This window comes from Carlito syrichta, unplaced genomic scaffold (assembly GCF_000164805.1).
Source record: "Carlito syrichta isolate Samal-C Ts95f unplaced genomic scaffold, Tarsius_syrichta-2.0.1 Scaffold314048, whole genome shotgun sequence".
NCBI classification, from domain to species: domain Eukaryota; kingdom Metazoa; phylum Chordata; class Mammalia; order Primates; family Tarsiidae; genus Carlito; species Carlito syrichta.
In genome coordinates, this window is record NW_007258144.1 from 198,183 (window position 1) to 217,387 (window position 19,205).

Consider the following 19,205-nt stretch of genomic DNA (forward strand, 5'->3'; position numbering starts at 1 on the left):
CTCACCTCAGCCTCCCAAAGCGCGGAATTACAGGCTGAGCCACCGAGCCTGGCTTGGGTAAGACCTTTAAGGCAATGCTAACATGTTTGGATTCCACTGTTAAGGCACCAAGAAGCCTTTAGCCATGTTCTAGTCTGGTCCACATGCTAATGCACGGAGTTTCCTGCAATTTCTTAATCCATTCCTCCTACTTGATAAGAGCTCCTCACTCTCCTGCCTCTTCAGGATTCAAGCCCTCCTCTGTGAAGCTTTCTTTGACCACTCAGGCTCAAAGTACTTTCTGTTGACCTCCAAGTAGCAGTCTCTATTTATTTAAGTAATAGTAAACTACTAATATGAGGTAGTCTTTATCTTTTTATGTAGCATTTAATTAAGTTATAGTTTAATTAGATTATGATCTACTTGGAGTAGGGACCATGTCTTATATTTCTTCGTGCCACTCACAGTATCTACTACAAAGCTTTGCACATTGTAGGCGGTCAATCAGTATTTGAAGACAGACTCAGAACTGGAGTTACAAGGCAGAACATACTAGAGGTCAAAGACACTGTGCACCCTTGGAAATGAGCTCAGGAGTACCCACAGGCCACATTAAATAACACCAAATTACATAGGGAAGAATTTATTCTCTTTTAAAGAAGTTTCCTCTTATTTATGTCAAAGAAGTCTCAGCTGACATTAACATGTCTTTGACATCTCCCTTTTAAATAGAAGGGGCATTGCTTAAGCGCGAACCCTTATAGTCAACAGTATCTGGCTAGAATTTGATAACAGTATTTTGGCTCCATCGTTGGCTTGCCGAAGGTTGTAGCCACCACAAAAACTGATGAGTTGAGATGGATTACTTTAGTCTTTCCATGTCTAGAGTTCGACAATTCTAAGTGAAAAACTAAGTTAAATTCTTTTTTTTTTTTTTGAGTTGGAGTTTCACTCCGTTGCCCAGACTGGAGTGCAGTGGCCGCTACCGGCCACCGCAGCCTCTACCCGCTGGACTCCAGCGATCCTTCCGCCCCAGCCTTCCAAGTAGCTGGAATTACAGGTGCGCGCTACCACGCCCAGCTCATTTTTGATTTATTGTAGAGATGAGGTCTCGCCAAGTTGCCCAGGCGGGTCTCGAACCCGCGGGCTCAGACAATCCACTCACCTCAGCCTCCCAAAGGTGCAGGATTACAGGCTGAGCCACCGAGCCCGGCTAAGTTAAATTCTTTACCTACTCACCAGGCTCATTTCCTTGTTAAGGCTAGCACTATCACTGCAGACTGGAAACATCAGGGTCTTCTTTGACTCCTCTCAGTCTGTCCACTCCCCTTCCCTCTGTTTCTGTCCTTACACTGTATATACAGTATGTTTTATATACTGACTCAATTCTGTGGATTTCTTTCCCTGAAACATTTTTCAACCTTAGCCTTTGTTTTTTATCTCCCCCTGCCTTCAAGCCTATTGGCTTCTCTAATTCAGGGTGTCTCGCCTCCATTACCAACTATAAAATTACCACAGCAAAAACTCCTTCCTTAAATACTGTATGTTGGTCTGGAAACAGAACTGTTCCAGCCAAGACCTGAGTAAGTACTGTGTAAACTGTCCGGATAATTTTGCTTGAGTTAATATAGATGCGACATCCCAATGAAATGGTTGCTTAGGCTCAGAATACTCAGGTTGAGTATTCCTAACTGAAAATCTGGAATCTAATAACATCTGAAACTTTTTGAGTACCAACATGATACTCAAAGGAAATGCTCTCCTGGTAGGTATAACACAAATATTCCAAAATCTGAAAGAATCTGAAATCACAAACAATTCTGGCCCCAAGTATTTCGGATAAGGGATACTCAACCTGTATATCTGTAATTTTTCTGAGGTCTGAAGGTAGTATAAAGATTAAATGACTTTTGATAAACTGGTTTAAGGATGATTAATTGGAGTCTTGGAAAAACAAAGTAGAATGTATTTTAACCAGTAATTCAGAGATTACAAACTTCCAAATTCATAATGGTATAGGCTTATATGTATTATAAACCTTATGAAGAATTTTACCTTTAAGAAACCCCAATCTTTTTTTTTTTTAGTTGGAATCTCACTTTGTTGCCCAGGCTGGAGTGCAGTGACATGCTCACAGCCACCGCAGTCTTGACCAGCTGGGCTCAGGCAATCCTTCCATCTCAGCCTTCCAAGTAGCCGGAACTACAGGCACACACTACCACAGCTGGCTAATTCTTATTTATTTACTGTAGAGACAAGGTCTTGCCAAGTTGCCGAGGCTGGTCTCGAACCCCTGGTCTCAGGCAATTCTCTCACCTCAGCCTCCCAAAGTGCTGAGATTACAGGCTTGAGATAAGAGTGAGACTCTGACTCAAAAAACAAAACAAAACAAAGAGTAACTGTAATATTTGAAAATCAGGCATACTATTAATTTATTAATTAAGTGGTTTATAGTGATTGGTTCAATATATCTAAGATTTTGGTAACTAATGACTAACAACTACTAGTATATACTAATTTTTAATCCATTTGTATGTTTTAAAGTTTAGGAGATACCAGCCTTATTAAAGTCCTTAGTGCCTGTATTACCCTGAAACCAAAACCAGACAAATAAATCATAAGAAAACTAAAGACCAATATCCCTTATGACTACAGATATAAAAATCCTTGACAAAATATTAGCAAACTGAATCTAACAGCATATAATAAGAATTATATACCATGACCAAGTGGGATTTATCCCAGGAGTGCAAGGTTGATTTAATATCTGAAGTTCAGTTAATGTAATACTAATTAATACTAATGTAATACTAATAGTAATAAAGAATAAAAGCCATTTAAGTATCTCAACACACCAGAAAAGGCATTTGACACAATTCAATATACCTCCATGATTAAAAATACTCAACAACCTAAGAAGAAAATTTTCTCAACATGATAAAGGGTATCTATGAAAAACTTGCAACCAAGATTATATTCAATGGTGAAAGGAAAAATGCTTTCCCTTTAAGACTGAGAACAGAATAAGGGTGTTTGTCCACTCTTGCCACATCTATTCAACATTGTACTAGAGGGTTCTAGTCAGGATAATTAGGCAAGAAAAAGAGACAAAAAGTCATCCCAACTGGAAAGAAAGAAAACTATCTCCATCTTCAGATAATATGATCTTGTATGTAGAAAATCCTAAGAAATCCAGAAAAAAATTTTAGAACTAAGAAACAGGTTCAGCAAAGTTGCAGGATATAAGATCAAGATACAAGAGTCAGGCAATGAAAATTCCAAAAATGAAATTAAGAAAACAATTCATTTAAAAGTGCAAGACTCATACCCTAAAAACACTGTTGAAAGAAACGAAAGAAAATCTAAATAAATGGAAAGACATTCTATGTTCATAAATTGGAAGGGTTGATATTGTTAACATGGCAACATTCCCCAAACTGATGTACAGAGAAAAGACCAATCCCTATTAAGACGCTAGTTGGCTTCTCTGTAGAAACTGACAATCTGGTCTTAAAATTCATGTAGAAATTTAAGGGATCCTGAAAAGCCAAACCAATCTTAGAGAGTAAAAAAACAAAACAAAAAACCAAAGCTGGAAGACTCATACTTCCCTATTTTAAAACTTACTGCAAAGCTATAATAATCAAGACTATGACATTGGTATGAGGACAGACATACAGATCAAGGGAACAGAACCAAGAGTCCAGAGAGAAACCACATTCATCTATGACCAAATGATTTTCAACAAAAGTGTCAACAGCATTCAATGGGGGAAAGAAAAGTTTTTTTCAACAAATGGTGCTATAACAACTGGATGTTCACATATATAATGAAGTTGGATACCTTCCGGGTCATACCATGTACAAAGATTAGCTCAAGAGAAATCAGAGACCCAAAGGTAAGAGTTAAAACTATACAATTCTTAGAAGAAAACACAGGAATAAATATTTATGACCAAGAAACAGAGAAAGAATAAACTGGACTACATCAAAATTTAAAACTTTTGTGCTATTAACATCAAGAGTGGCCAGGTATTGTGGCTCAAGCCTGTAATCCCAGCACTTTGGGAGGCTGAGGTGAGAGGACTGCTTGAGCCCATGGGTTCGAGAACAGCCTGGGCAACTTGGAGAAACCTCATCTCTACAATAAATCAAAAAAATTAGCCAGGCATGGTAGCACGTGCCAGTAGTTCCAGCTTCTTGGATGGTTGAAGCGGAAGGATCACTTGAGCCCAGCAGGTTGACGCTGGGGTGGCCGTGGGCATGCCACCGCACTCCAACCTGGGCGACAGAGTCAGACTCCAACTCAAAAAAACAAAAAACAAAAAACTCACAAAAAAATGACATCAAGAAAATGAAAAGACAACCCTTGGAATGAGAAACATCTGCAAACGATTTATCTGATAAGAGACTGTATCCGGTCCTGGCAACTTGGCGAGATCTCGTCTCTACAATTAATAATAAAAAACAAAAAAATTAGCCCGACGTGGTAGCACACGCCTGTAGTTCCAGCTACTTGAAAGGTTGAGGCAGAAGGATCGTCGGAGCCCAGCAGGTTGACGCTGGGGTGGCCATGAGCGTGCCACTGCACTCTAGCCTGGGCAACAGAGTGAGACTCCAACTCAAAAAAAAAAAAAAAAATCACATTAGTAATTCATTCTTTTAAAATGGTAACTGTACTTATAATTGTGACAATTTATATTTACATTTGTGCTTTCTCTTTAGTTACATGAAGAAGCAGCTATCTAGATCTGGACATGAAGACATCTTTATACTTTTTACAGATTACTCACAATTTGAATAAGTGCCACATTCTACTAAAAAAAAAAAAAAAAGTCCTAAGTGTGACTTTTTCAGTCTTAGAGTTAGTGATAATAATCTGAATGGCTACTTTAAGCATTTTCAGTTTTAGACGGTTAGTCAGGTCATCACAGATCCAAGGCAAAGATAAAAACAAATGAGAAAGTTCCCCAAGGATCAATAGAACTTAACCAGATATGAAACCAAAGACAGGAGTTATGTACAGATTGAACATTGATAGCTACAACTCCTTAGATTTTAAGCAATTCCCACCTCCACACCACAATGGATTGAATACCCCTTTTACTTATCACATCACTCTTACTTTTAAAGTGTTTTCTACTACCATTTTCAACTGGAAAGAAATGGCTTAATGTGAGCTTATGACACTTAAATCGAGTGACTTTCCATTTTAAGCTTGTCAATGATGACTTCACAGTTATGTGAATGTTAAAAAGTAATTTCAGTAAGTTTTAGTCAGACCAATTTTTAAGGAAAAATTGGAGTTATGTATGTATGTATATTACACACACACACTCTCTCTCTCTCTCTCCCCTCCATCCATCCAATTAGTATGTCTTCATGATTATACTTCATTTAGTGTTTAACTCCCTGTGCATACAGAATATTCTTTTAAAACATGTCTGCCAGTGATTTAATCATCAAAGATAAACCTTCCTCACATATTTCTAAGTAATGCTATAAACACCACAAGAACGTCTCAGAGTATTATCAGATTAGAGGAAAGAGACAAGCTCTGGAACCATACAGAACCTGAATTCAGATCTCAGCTCAGCCACAAGTGATTGAAACTCTATGGGTTTGGGTTCTTATCTGTGATGGCAATGTTAAATGCTTTGTTGTGCTCTTGTGAAGATTAAAAGTAAAATATAAACAGAATTTAGCACAAGGTCTGTCATCAGATACCAAATAAATGGTATCTCTTACTTTTATTATTTCAATGACTTTAGCATTTGGGATTACCTGTTTAGCTGCCAAAAATACAGATATGAAATGAAATCCTTTGTGATTTTCTGAAAACCAAGTAAGCATGACAGTTCAGGTGGTTTCCTATGTGCTTAAGACCAAGTTTTTGTTGTTGTTGTTGTTGTTAAAAAAGAAAATAATTGCCTTCAAATCCTACAAAGTGTTATACATCTTTCTATTTGGTCCAAGTCTAAGTGCTTTTAAACTCCATAATAATCTATTACTGACATGTGTTTTGGGGAAAATCTGAGACAGTAAAGCCTTCTATATTTGCAAGTTATCACCAATTGCTCTCCCAGGCAGCTTAATTCTAAAATTCAATGATTTCAGTCAAAATATGATCTCTAGCTACATAATTCAATTATTTTTATTTTAAAGATTTGGTTTTCTACGGTTTTGAAAAATTTTGCAGCACTACATATGAAAAGAAATGGGAATATTTTCAGTTGCAGGATGTTAATTTGTATCTGACAGACAGAAGGAAAAACTTTCTACAAAAAAACTAAATCAGGGGTCCCCAACCCCCAGGTTGTGGACCAGTACAGGTTCATGGCCTGTTAAGGAACTGGGCCACACAACAGGAGGTGAGCAGCAGGCAAGTGGAGCTCCGTCTCCTGTCAGATCAGCTGTGGCGTGAGATTCTCGGGAGTGCGAACCCTACTGTGAAATGCAAACATGAGGGATGTAGGTTGCGCTCTAATGCTTGACGATCTCCTCCCCTCCACTCTCCATCTGTGGAAAAGCTGTCTTCCAGGAAACCAGATGCCAAAAAAGTTGGGGACCGCTGCTCTAAATCACTACATTTAGTTGGATTTAAAAATTGATTGATCATAAATATTTAAGTCAAACAGAAAATGATATTTATATAAGTGTGGCCATAATGGTCTCATCCCATTAAAAATCAGCACTCCACATTTTTCTTAATGGGTTCATATTTTGGGAAAGCTGATTTCATATTTTTCCTCTGCTTCCTTATAAAAAATAGTTATTTATGATGATGTTATTTATATTGTTATTTATGATGTTCTACCTACCAGCAGAATCAATAAATAGGAGTCAATTAAAATATAAAATGTTAGTTACTTAATAACCTTGGAAAGGTACTCTATATGGTTTGCAAGATAAGGTCATTAATGGTCTTGGGAAATATGCCTTTATTATGTATCTGTAGCATTAAAAAAAGACAGGATGGCAAAAGCTACAGCACAATTTATCAATGTCAACTGGATTATAATAGCATTAAACCCCTTCCCTGCATAAAAGGTAACGAGGATAGAAATTTTCAGATACTTCTAATTTCACAAGCAAAGTCAAGTCTGCTACCTATCCCCTTCCCAATGAAGCCTATCCTGACCACCCTATTTAACCTTTTGCAACTGCATTCCCTCCCAATCCTAGTCCCTACTCTCCCTCCCCTCAGATGGCTCTTAACATTTTCTTTTTTTTTTAGTTGGCATCTCACTCTGTCACCCAGACTGGAGGACAGTGGCACGCTCCCGGCTACCGCAACCTCAACCTGCTGGGCTCAGGTGATCCTTTCGCCTCAGCCTTCCCAGTAGCTGGAACTACAGGAATGCACCTGGCTAGTTTTTGTATTTATTGTAGAGATGAGGTCCTGCCAAGTTGCCCAGGCTGGTCTCAAATCCATGGGCTCAGGCACTCCTCTCACCTTGGCCACCCAACGTGCTGGAATTATAAAGGCGTGAGCCACCGCACCCAGCCCTCTTAACATTTTCTAACACAATTAGTTATGTTCAGTTTTTATTCTGCTTTCACTCCTACTACACACTAAAATGTGGACTCCACAGGGCATGGATTTTTGTTTTGTTCTCTGATGTATCTTAAATGCCCAATAGTATGCAGCAAATGGTAGGTGCTCAGTAATTACTGAATGATTAAAGGAGTACATATAACAGATAAGAGCAACAAGCATATCAGTGTGCCACTTAAGAGCTTAATTCGTCAGATTAGATTGAGAACATTCCTGAATAACGGTTTAAACATCCCACCATTTCAGATTACTCAGCTCACTTAAAGACCCTACCTGCCTGAGTGCGTTCCTATGGCCACCACTGTGCCACTTGGATGAAAATCTGCACAGTGTCCTGGTTCCTAGAAGAGAGACAGACAGCTGTTGGGGAGTTCGTAAGAAAGTCTCCCTAGATCTATGGGGACAGTGGCAAAAACACATTTGAAAACAACTTGTTTCACATAAACATGGAATTCTGATCAACTTTATTGTGGCCAATGAGAAATACCACATGGATATGAGAGAAGGAATTTCAGAGCACAAAGCGGATAAGCTGGCAGAGTGGTGAGGGACAAGGACAGCCAGCTTGTGGTGAGGTGGTGGGACATTAAGGAACATAACAAACATTTGTACAGGTCTTTAAATTCTGCAAAGATCTTGCATACACCTTTTGGGCTAGAAAAGGTGGATATCTGGGTGGGATAGGGAGAAAATACAGTAAGAGACCACTCAAAAAGAAGATAGTAGAGAGTCTGTTAGTGAGCAGCACTTACTGAATCCAACTGCAACACCACTCAAGGCCCAAATATTTCCATAATAATTAATGCTTCATAAATACGTGCAAAAATCTTGATGATTTTTTCTACTGAGACTGATAGAAAAATTGAGCTTCTACTCTGCTAAGTTGTATCTTTAAAATGAGTTCATGTTATACTTTGAGATTAAATACTCCTCTCTTGCTCCCAGCCCCTTTACTCAAACATATATAAACACTTGATTTGAGCCAATGCTTAGTCCTTTCTCCTTTGCTGCTCCCGATTGCCAGTGAGGAGTTTCTGTGGGAAGATTATTAACCACATCTTGTTTTACTCACATCTACAAGCCTGGTCCACTCCAGCCTATGTTCCGCTGAGTTCCACATGCACACTTGTCTGTCCTGAGCACATGTCAAGAGTAAATCTTTGAAGGGATGTGTGGCAAGACCCCAAAGCTCATCTGTATGACCCTGAAAGTGAAAGATAGCCATTGTGACAAGAATCAAAAGATAACATCAAAAATATTCAGTTAATAGTTAATATCATACAGCTTACCTGCACTTCTATTTGGAAGCCATCATTAAATGTTCCCCGTAAAATAAAGTTTCGTGATGTGCCTACTAAAAATTGATCTGCCTTTCCTTCTGCTACAGCTCTAATTGTACCATACTGATCAGGAACCTAGGGGAAAAAGAATCTGTAAAGTCACCATATACATAATAATATGCATTAATCACTATTTAAAATATGGCATTTATAGTTGTAAGCAATTATGGGGCAAAAAATAATAGAATACCAAATTTGAAGATAATGTGGTAATTTCATAACAATTTATTTGCTCAATTGCATTTTATTACACAAAAGAAATAATACAATGCATTCTTGTCAACATTCAGCTAACTTAAAATTTTTAATTTATATGATTTCAAGAGTTAAGAATTAAGAGTAAGGAAAACAGAAATAAGTTATATTAGATCACATGAAAAATGTGGTCTAGTTTTTTACTTATTAGTTATGTTACTTTGGGTAAGTCACTTGGACCAGGAAACATTTCTTTATGTGTAATATGAGGAAGATAATAATACAGGACTTGCCTACTCGATTGTTATAAGAATCAAAATATAAGAATATTCTCAGCTGGGCTCAGTGGCTCAGCCTGTAATCCCGCACTTTGGGAGGCTGAGGTGAGTGGATTGCCTGAGCCCGCGGGTTCAAGACCCTCCTGGGCAACTTGGTGAGACCTCATCTCTACAATAAATCAAAAAATTAGCCGGGCGTGGTAGCGTGCGCCTGTAGTTCCAGCTACTTGGAAGGCTGAGGCGGAAGGATTGCCGGAGCCCAGCAGGTCAAGGTTACGGTGGCCGGGAGCGGCCACTGTACTCCAGTCTGGGCGGCAGAGTGAGACTCCAACTCAAAAACAAAAAAAAAGAATATTCTCACCACAAAGAAATGATAAATGCACGAGGTGACAGACACTACACTGGATCATTACACAACAGATATGCGCTGAAGCATCAAATTGTACCCCACAAATATGTACAATTACAATTTAACAATTTAAAAATGTATTATAACTAACAAGACTGCTTGGGAGATCAATTTCATTTAATGTACTACTATGTTCCTGTGAATGTTAATTAATATAATAATTCCAAACAACTATTTTTTTCTGAAATAATACAATTTTTTTCCTTTTTAAAGTGGAATCCAAAATTATTCCTAAAAATACCAAGAAGTGAATTTCAAGAGTAATTCAAGTTACATTAGAAATGGTAAAAGAGGGAGTGAACTAGATTGCATAGCTTTTGATAACAAAGGAAATGAGTTATCTGTGAAGAAAAGAAATAGTAAAGGAAGTGGCATTTTCACTATGAACTTAAGGTTGTGATTAAGCAACTCATTATCTATCTTCTTGGAAATAAAACACAAGTGCAGTTTTATCAGGGTTTTCTTTTTTAGACAGTATTTTGTCTGAAAAACATGTATGTGTAGAAAAAACACTAAGCATAAATTAGAAGATTAAATCACCAAAAAAAAGAGAAGCAATATTACACTCTGTGAGAACTTCTCTTGCTTAAGAATTGTTTATCTAAAATACTATCCTTTTTTTTGTTTTTTGTTTTTGTTTTTTTGAGTTGGAGTCTCACTCTGTCGCCCAGACTGAAGTGCAGTGGCCGCTCCCGGCCACTGCAGCCTTGACCTGCTGGGCTCCGGTGATCCTTCCCCTCAGTCTTCCAAGTAGCTGGAACTACAGGCATGTGCTACCACGCCTGGCTAATTTTTAAAATTTATTGTAGAGATGAGGTCTCACCAAGTTGCCCAGGTGAGTCTCGAACCCGTGGGCTCAGGCAATCCACTCACCTCAGTCTCCCAAGGCGTGAGATTTCAGGCTGAGCCGCAGAACCCAGTTTAAAATACTATCCTTAACCATTTTACTTCCTGAGATCTCAATTCAATTAGCAAATTTTCACTGAGCACATAATGCTTGTCAGGTGTTGTGAATACATTTGGTCCATGCCATGAGGCAGACACATATACAGAATTAGCAATGATCATTAAGCCCGCTATTTCAAACAGACTGTTTTTAAGTTTTAAAATTAGACTGGTCATTTTGTATATCCTAGACTTAGATATAATATTCAGTAAGCTAATGTTTAATTTTAAGTTTGTGTGGTTATATTTTTGGGTTACTAAAAAAAGTCTCAGAAATAAACAGGTAGATTATTCTGCCTAACATTTTAAAGAAATTCTTTCAAGTTATTTTAACAAATGGTCTTTTCTTTCTTTAAAAAATGAAGTTATCTCACAGGCAGTAAGAAACCCCTTTATGGGAAGGAGATTAAATTTTAAGATGTATAGCAGTTTCCCAGAGAGATGTAAGTTATCTTAATGTGGGACAAATACATGAGTTTAGAGGATTTTATATTTTTATGTTCCATTTCCATTCTTACCTCTATTTCTCTTTCAGGATTCAGATCATGATCCCACAGGATTATTTTTCTGTCCTTCCCTCCTCCAGTTAATAACATCCCATTTCTCATCTGACAAAGTGTGAATACACTGCCATCATGAGCTTTGATTTGTTTGCTGATTTGATAGATACCTAATATGATGAGAGAAAAATAAAAACACTAGTGAGAACACTTTTCATCAGACTTTAGTGTCTTTCTGGAAGAAAATTTCAGCAGAACTACAGAGTGAATAATCTGAAAATTCATATGAATCAATATTAAAAACTTATTTTCAGCAAGTCTTTTGCAGGCAGGTAGTGAAGCTTAAGACTTAACACAATATTTTGCATTCATGTCAATATTTATTTACTCTGAAAATATTTCAAAATATTTTCTTACAATAAAAGGGAACCCAAATCGTGGTAACAATTTCATGGACAACAGAGGATACAATATGTATTAGCCTCAGAACTTGACCGTCTCTTATAATCACCCTGTACAGCAGTTAGGGTAGGTTACACTCTTCTTCTTTTTTTGAGTTGGAGTCTCACTCTGTCGCCCAGACTGGAGTGCAGTGGCCACTCCCGGCCACCGCAGCCTCGACCTGTTGTGCTCCGGCGATCCTTCCGCCTCAGTCTTCCAAGTAGCCGGAATTACAGGCATGCGCTACCACGCCCGGCTTCTGATTTTAAAGCTGAGGACACGAGAGGTACCACAGCAGTCTCTCCAACAGTTCATAACTGTAGTCAGCTAATAACAAAACTGTGACTAGGACTCAAGTCTCCTACCTCAATGTTCCTTTAAGTTTACAAAAACACCTTTGTTTCCTGTTGTGCTAACAGTTATAATATTTAACACTTTACAACTGCAGTTGATATTGAGGTCTTTTGCTGTGCCAAGGATTAGCCCCCTTTATCTACTGAGATATGGGTGGCTGTGGAAAGGATTGGGACAAATGTGGGTACTGAATTTTTGTCCAATTTGCAGAGAAGAATTTCGGTATTCAAAAAATGGATTAAAAAATGTAGCAATGTGATGTCTAAAAGACAGTCCAATTTTCTCATAAGTCCACAGCACATTTTGCTAAGTACTCAAGGAAGGACAAGGTTGGTATATAAAAAAATATTTTGAGTAGGTATATAAAATATATTTTAGGTAAAACCCATGTAGAGTAATTGACTATACTTTGCCTTCTTTTTAAAACAACATCAGATCCTCTTTTTTAAGGGTGAGGATAAGGAGTAAAGCTTCTTGGAAGATGATGCCTTGCAGAATTAGTTACTAGGTTCAACAAGGGAAGGAACGGCCTTGTTTTAGTATGGCCAAAGTAGGCCAAACAATAGCCCTTATATCGCTTAGAAAAATGAAAACATTACAAGTTTAACGATTATACACTTTCTAAAATTGTTCATTAATTGATGATTAATAAGAACATGTTGTCTATCCATACAATGGACTATTATTCAACCATAAAAAGGAACGAGGTACTGATACATGCTACAAAATGGATGAACCTTAAATACATTATGTTAAATGAAAGAAGCCAGAAACAAAAGACCACATATTATATGACACCACTTACATGAAATGTCCAGAACAGGCCAATCCATAGTGGCCAAAAGCAGATTAATGGTTATCTAGGGACTAAGGAGAGAGGAAAGGAAGTGACTGCTCATGGTACAAGGGGTTCTTTTGGCGAGGGGGGGGGGTGGAGTGAAAATGTTCCCAAGTTAAAAGTGGTGACAGCTGCATAACTTTGTGAATATACTAAAAACTGCTGAATTGCACACTTTAAAAAGGTAAATTTTATGGTATGTGAATTTTACCTCAATATAGCTGTTATTGAGATTGTCCTTTTTTACTTATTTATTTGAGCTGCTATTATATTTTAAAAATTAACTAACGTGTAGGGCTTTGGTATCCTAAAAAAAAAAATTCACCTACAACTGATCAATTACTCTACTTCAGCATGAAAGTGCCAATGGTAAAAATACCACTGAAAAGATGGGTATAGAAGGGTATATTTGGCAGGGAGAAAAAAAAGGGCTTGCCCGATTCAGCAGAGTGGTGAGCAGACCTCCAACAAACCTGCTATTCAGGTCAACTGCCTCCGCTCACGTCAACATTCCTCACCTAATAATACTTTAAATTTTGAACAACACAACTGTGCTCAGTAGGATAGCTAGACAGTTATTTATCACTGCTCTGATATGACCAAGAGAGAAAGACTATCTAAGAGGTGTGTTTTCTGAGGTTTTATTTAGATATTTAAAACAAATAAAAGCAAACTTTGAGCTTATTTCTCCATGTATAGTCAAACTAGCAAGAGTATCCTGAAAGCACCATAAAAGAAACTGCAAAAAGCAGAGGGGCAGAGTTTCACAGTTCTCTATCAGAATGTAAGAAAATGAAATAAAGTTTTTCAGTTAATTCAGTCGTCCATATTTCTAACTATGACAAAACAAAAAACCTTGTTAAACACTTAAGATTTTCCCAGAATGACAGAATAAAGAAAAAATGCTTTTCAGGAACAAAAATACTCTACATAGTGATCAACTCAGTGAGACATGAATCCCCACCCTCCTCTTCTCATCCTGAGAGAGTAACTTCCTAAGGAGGACCTAATATCAATTTAGCAAAAAATTTCAGTGATTCAAATTTAAACAAATTACCAGAGTTTCCTTTATACAATATTTACCTCTAAAACAAACTTATAGCTAAAGATTTCTTTCTTATGGGCCTGTATTTCTGACATTCCAGTTTAAGCCACATAATGTCTGAAATACTGCCAAGAAAAATAATTATCTCTGAATTTTAAAAAAACCTACTCTACCTCCAGGCTAACTCATATGGCCAAGTCCATTCAAACTTAATTGCAAATCTCTCCTTTTTTCTCAACTCTAAAGTTTCCATAAAAAGCAAGTTTACACTGCCTGCCAAATAAAAATGTTTGGAAGGCTTTCCATGCCTCTTTAACTATGGAATCAAATATTAGAGAGACTTTGAAATGTATGCTGCATTCTTGCAACTGTGCCCATGTTGATTATTTGGAGAGTAGGCAAAACAGCAGTGTTTCTTAGTTCCTTAAAGGAACTTGACAAAGATTTAAGAAAGATGAACTTTTTAATAGTGTGACAGATACTCTCAACTTCCACTCTTCCACTTAAAAGATTACAAATTATTTCACATAAGAAACATTTTAAACTGCTTCATATATGCTGGAAATAAGTAACAAATACCTCATACCCACTTAAGAAATAGAAAATACTGACTACTTTGAAGATTCCTGTTAATTTGCATTTAAGAAAAAATGGTTTGGAAGCAGTAAGAAAATATGCAAGGAAGTTACAAAGCATAAAATACAGTTTTTGTTTGTCTCCTATTTTACTCAAGTAAAAGGGTCAGCTGTGAAATTATACTTCTGTCACCCAAAAATGTCATGCTTGGGAATATGTAAACTGCATCTACTGAAATTTTTGTACAAGAAATAAAAAGGGAAACTTTGGGTATCTGCTATGATCTAGACTTACATGTTTATTTCACTGTACTCACCAAATTCTTCCTAGCCAACTGAAAACTCCAAATATAAAGAAACAAAATTCTTAGCAATTTTGCCCATAATAGGGTCAGTCATGCAGCAGGCCATTTCATGTGCCCAGCAATTTGCAAGATTGGATTTCCTGTTCCCTGTTTGTACATGCGTAAATTTTCTATGCACAGAGGCTAAACCACAAATTTTTCAGACAAAAAACAAAATAAAAACCTCTGAACCTCTCCTGCCCCCACCTGAACACAAACATTAAGGTTAATGAAGGGTACATTTATACCCAAACTCTGTTAAAATGTGAACAATTTAGAAGTCACTGTTTTAATATGCTGGCTGGGCATGGTGGTTCATATGCCTGTAATCCCAGCACTTTGGGAGGCCAAATCAAGAGGATTGCTGAATCCTAAGAGTGCAAGACCAGTCTCGGCAACATGGTGAGACTTCATATCTACAATAAATAATTAAAAAAAAAATTAGCCGGTCATGGTGACAAGCTACTAGGAGGACTGAGGCAGAAGGATTGCCTGAGTCCAGGAGGTCAAGGCTAAGCTACTAGGCCAAGATACTAGGAAGACTGAGGCAGAAGGATTGCCTGAGTCCAGGAGGTCAAGGCTGTGGTAGCCATGATAGTGCCACTGCACTCCAGCCTGGGTGACAGAGTGAGTGAGACTCTGACTCAAAAAAATATGTATGTATATTTTTTTCCTTCCTTCAAAGTAGAAGTTATGAGAAAAAAACGTTCTTGGCATTTCTGATACTGAACAAATGTGCCCAGGAAAGAAAAAGGAAAAGAGAACTATGGCTGGGATCAGTGGCTCAACCTATAACTCCAGCACTTTGGGAGGCCAAAGCGAGTGAACTGCCTGAGACCGCAGGTTCGAGACCAGCCTGGGTAACTAGGTGAGATCTTGTCTCTACAATAAATCAAAAATTAGCCAGGCATGGTAGTATGCGCCTGTAGTTCAGGCTACTTGGAAGGCTGAGGTAGAAGGACTGCGGGAGGCCAGTAGGTTGACACTGGGGTGGCTGTAAGTGTGCCATTGCACTCCAGCCTGGGAGACAGAGTGAGACTCCAACTCAAAAAAAGAAAGGAAAAAACAAGAAGAAAAAGAAAAGAAGCCGGGTTCGGTGGCTCAGCCTATAATCCCATGCCTTTGGGAGGCTGAGGTGAGTGGATAGCCTGAGCCCGCGGGTTCGAGACCCACCTGGGCAGCAAGACCTCCTCTACAATAAATCAAAAAATCAGCCGGGCGTGGTAGTGCATGCCTGTAATTCCGGCTACTTGGAAGGCTGAGGCGGAAGGATCACTGGAGCCCAGCAGGTCGAGCGACAGAGTGAGACTCCAACTCAAAAAAAAAAAAAAAACAACAAAAAAAGAGAATTATATGGGAAAAGTAGTTAATACTGCTATTGTAACTTCCTTTTTTCTTAAGAACTTTCAACCCACTCCCATACTTCTCAAGTGTAAATTCTGAACCTAAACTGAATGAAAGAGGCTAAGAATATACAGCCAATGATTGAGGTTAGGGTCAATCGTATTACAATTTCAGGTTTTGTTTTTTGTTTTTTTAATCTTCTGAACATGTCTAATTCAATTCAACTGTCAAGCTTAGAAATTCAAGTGAAGAGACTTGAAAAACATTAATTAAAACATTAATATCGACTTATCAGGACATAACCCCACTCTAAGTCAAGGAACATCTGTCTATATCTCCAAAAATATATGATATAAAAACCCTTGTGATTTTCTTGACAATTATAATGCTAAATTTAAATTCCACATTTCAGTGAAAATAATTCTTAATCAATACTACTCACCTTTTCCTCCTACACTGACACCCAAAGGTGAGAGTAAAGTCATTACCTTAATGTCTGACAGTTTTTAAACAGCTAGTACCAAATGCCAGACATTATGCTGGCCCCGGGAGTTTACTTCAGAAGACAGACATGTAAATTGGGTCTTTCTGAGTAGCAGAACAGGGATTCCTTTGTTCATAAATCACTTAGGGTGATTTCCATGGTCTGATGCAGGGACTTGAGAGAGGTAAGAAGCAATCTGGATGTGTTCAGGGTGGACGAACAAGAGAAAGAAGAACATGCTATTCTGTGACCCCCCCAGAGGTATGGCTTAGGAACCTCGGGTTGGTTCTCCATCACCTCAGTTCCCCCACCCCTTGCTCTTTTTTTTGGGTAGTGAATTCTCAGGGACTGACTGACCTTGCTATTTCTATACTGTTTCTTCTTCTTCTTCTTTTTTTTAAGCGATGAGGTCTCGCTATGTTGCCCAGGCCTGTCTCGAACTCCTGGTCTCAAGCAATCCTCCTGCCTTGGCCTCCAAAGTGCTTGGGGTTATAGGCATGAGCCACTGCAGCAGTTGCTAGTTCTAGTTTTACTGTTATCACCCCTGTTGCTGCTGATAAAGAATCTCTCTCTGCTCCTGGCCTAGTGGTTTTAGAACCGGGTCTACCATTTTTCTCTCATAACCTTCTACTTTGAAAGAAGTAAAAGGTACCCTGGACATTTTTTCAAAGTTTGATTGATCTTAAATAGTAAGGGAAAAAATGGGGTTGAAGAAAGCTTATTTTCAATGCCCTTTCTCTAATTTTTTCATCTACCAAAGACAAGAGCAAAGCAGACCTATATATTTGGATGCAAATGGAACCTAAGAATAAAATATATCTGTGCTTTTTAGGAAAATTCATTTGAAGTAAAGCTGAATGAATGCCAAGGCCCTCTACTAGGGCTGGAAAGAAGGGCCACAGTGAGAAAAAGAAAAGGAAAAACCGACAGAACTATGAATTTACTGCTTTGTCTCCCCTCTCCCATTTTACCACACATCTATGCCTTTTGCCCTCACAGATATCCCAGAACCAGCCCAAGTGACAGCGAGACTTTATGCTTTTTAAATTAACATATATTAGTATCATCTCTATTTTATACTAACCTCCTAAAGGGAAGGGTCCCATACAGTCAAATGCAGATTACATATACTTCATAAATAACTAGATAATTTCATTTTTAAAAAGAACATTATTAAAAACACTGAAAACAAAAGGTCTGGTGATGGCAGCTTTCTCTCCTGGTCTGGAGACAAGAGGGGACGGCAAGAGCACATGGGAACTCTAAGGAATGAGTTTAACATGGAATACCGTACCTTTAGGTCCTTTCCCAGGTGTGGGCTCTATAGTAGTTTTGCTCCATATAAGCATGACTCCACCCGAGTCTCCAGTAAGAACATCTCCATTCCCCAAAAATGCTAAGCACTGCACAAATTTTGGTTTGTCATATTTCTACAACGAGACAAGGAGAATTTTCAGTTTTCTCTTTGGCATGATGACGTTATGCTTAATCAATTTAAAAAATTTAAGTTTTATTATATACCTAATGAAATTATAATGCTCTGATCCTTACCCCAAAGATTCCTTGTTTTCTTGTTAGTGAATTGCCACTCCAGGTCCAGAAAAAAATATGAGATTTACCACATGTTATGATGGTATTTGCATCTGTTGGGTGGAACTCCACAGCCAGAACAACTTCATTTGTTGTCTGTAAAAAGAGAAATGAAGCTTTAGACGATGTATGTCCTTTTCGTCATCAAGTACCAATTATAGCTACTGACAATTAAAGACAGGGGAAATTTTTGAGGAAATACCTTTTCTTCCAAGAGCTATTTTCCTGAAAATGTCAATAACAGATTTTTAGAATAATAATTTAAATTTGATATACTTATATTATGTCATCCCTTATGCTATTTATTTTTAAAAACTTTGGACTAGGATTTATATGAATTATAACTTTAGATTAATTTTGTGCACATTCAGTAAACTACAACTGTCAAAGGTAAGAGCAATGTACATTGTCTTAAAGACACTGCCATTTTAATGAAAGAAAATAGTCTTATCTTTCTTTGTACTATTTTTCTTTTTGAGTTGGAGTCTTACTCTGTCGCCCAGACTGGAGTGCAGTGGCACACTCCGAGCCACCGTAGCCTCAACCTGCAGGGCTCTGGCGATCCTTCTGCCTCAGCCATCCAAGGAGCTGGAACTACAGGCGCTCGCTACCACGTCCAGCAATTTTTTGACTTATTGTAGAGATGAGGTCTTGCCAAGTTGCCCGGGCGGGTCTTGAACCCGTCGGCTCAGGCAATCCACTCGCTTCAGCCTCCCAAAGTGCTGGGATTACACGGAGAATGGCCTCTTTGTACTATTATTATGGACCATTCATCCATTCAACAAAATATTTCTTTTTTTTTTTTTTGAGTTGGAGTCTCACTCAGTCGCCCAAACTGGAGTGCAGTGGCCGCTCCCGGCCAACGCAGCCTCGACCTGTTAGGCTCCAGTTATCCTTCTGCCTCAGCCTTCCCAGTAGCTGGAACTACAGGTGCGCGCTACCATGCCTGGCTAAGTTTTTGATTTATTGTAGAGATGAGGTCTCACC

General features: G+C 38.2%; 2 protein-coding genes across 3 annotated transcripts in view; one reads left to right on the top strand and one right to left on the bottom strand.

The window, feature by feature from the left end:
• LOC103273442 (cytochrome c oxidase subunit 7A-related protein, mitochondrial) overlaps positions 1-19,205 on the top strand; it is a 73,778-nt gene that overhangs the window by 46,127 nt on the left and 8,446 nt on the right. The gene's annotated exons all lie outside the window — the stretch shown is intronic.
• EML4 (echinoderm microtubule associated protein like 4) overlaps positions 1-19,205 on the bottom strand; it is a 174,044-nt gene that overhangs the window by 17,892 nt on the left and 136,947 nt on the right. For both annotated transcript variants that reach the window (XM_008070872.2, XM_021718970.1), the window contains 6 exons: positions 18,180-18,314; positions 17,923-18,058; positions 11,222-11,373; positions 8,826-8,951; positions 8,609-8,740; positions 7,810-7,877 (listed from right to left, as the gene is read on the bottom strand). In XM_008070872.2, the coding sequence (XP_008069063.1) occupies positions 7,810-7,877; positions 8,609-8,740; positions 8,826-8,951; positions 11,222-11,373; positions 17,923-18,058; positions 18,180-18,314 (749 nt within the window). The remainder of the gene's footprint in view (positions 1-7,809; positions 7,878-8,608; positions 8,741-8,825; positions 8,952-11,221; positions 11,374-17,922; positions 18,059-18,179; positions 18,315-19,205) is intronic.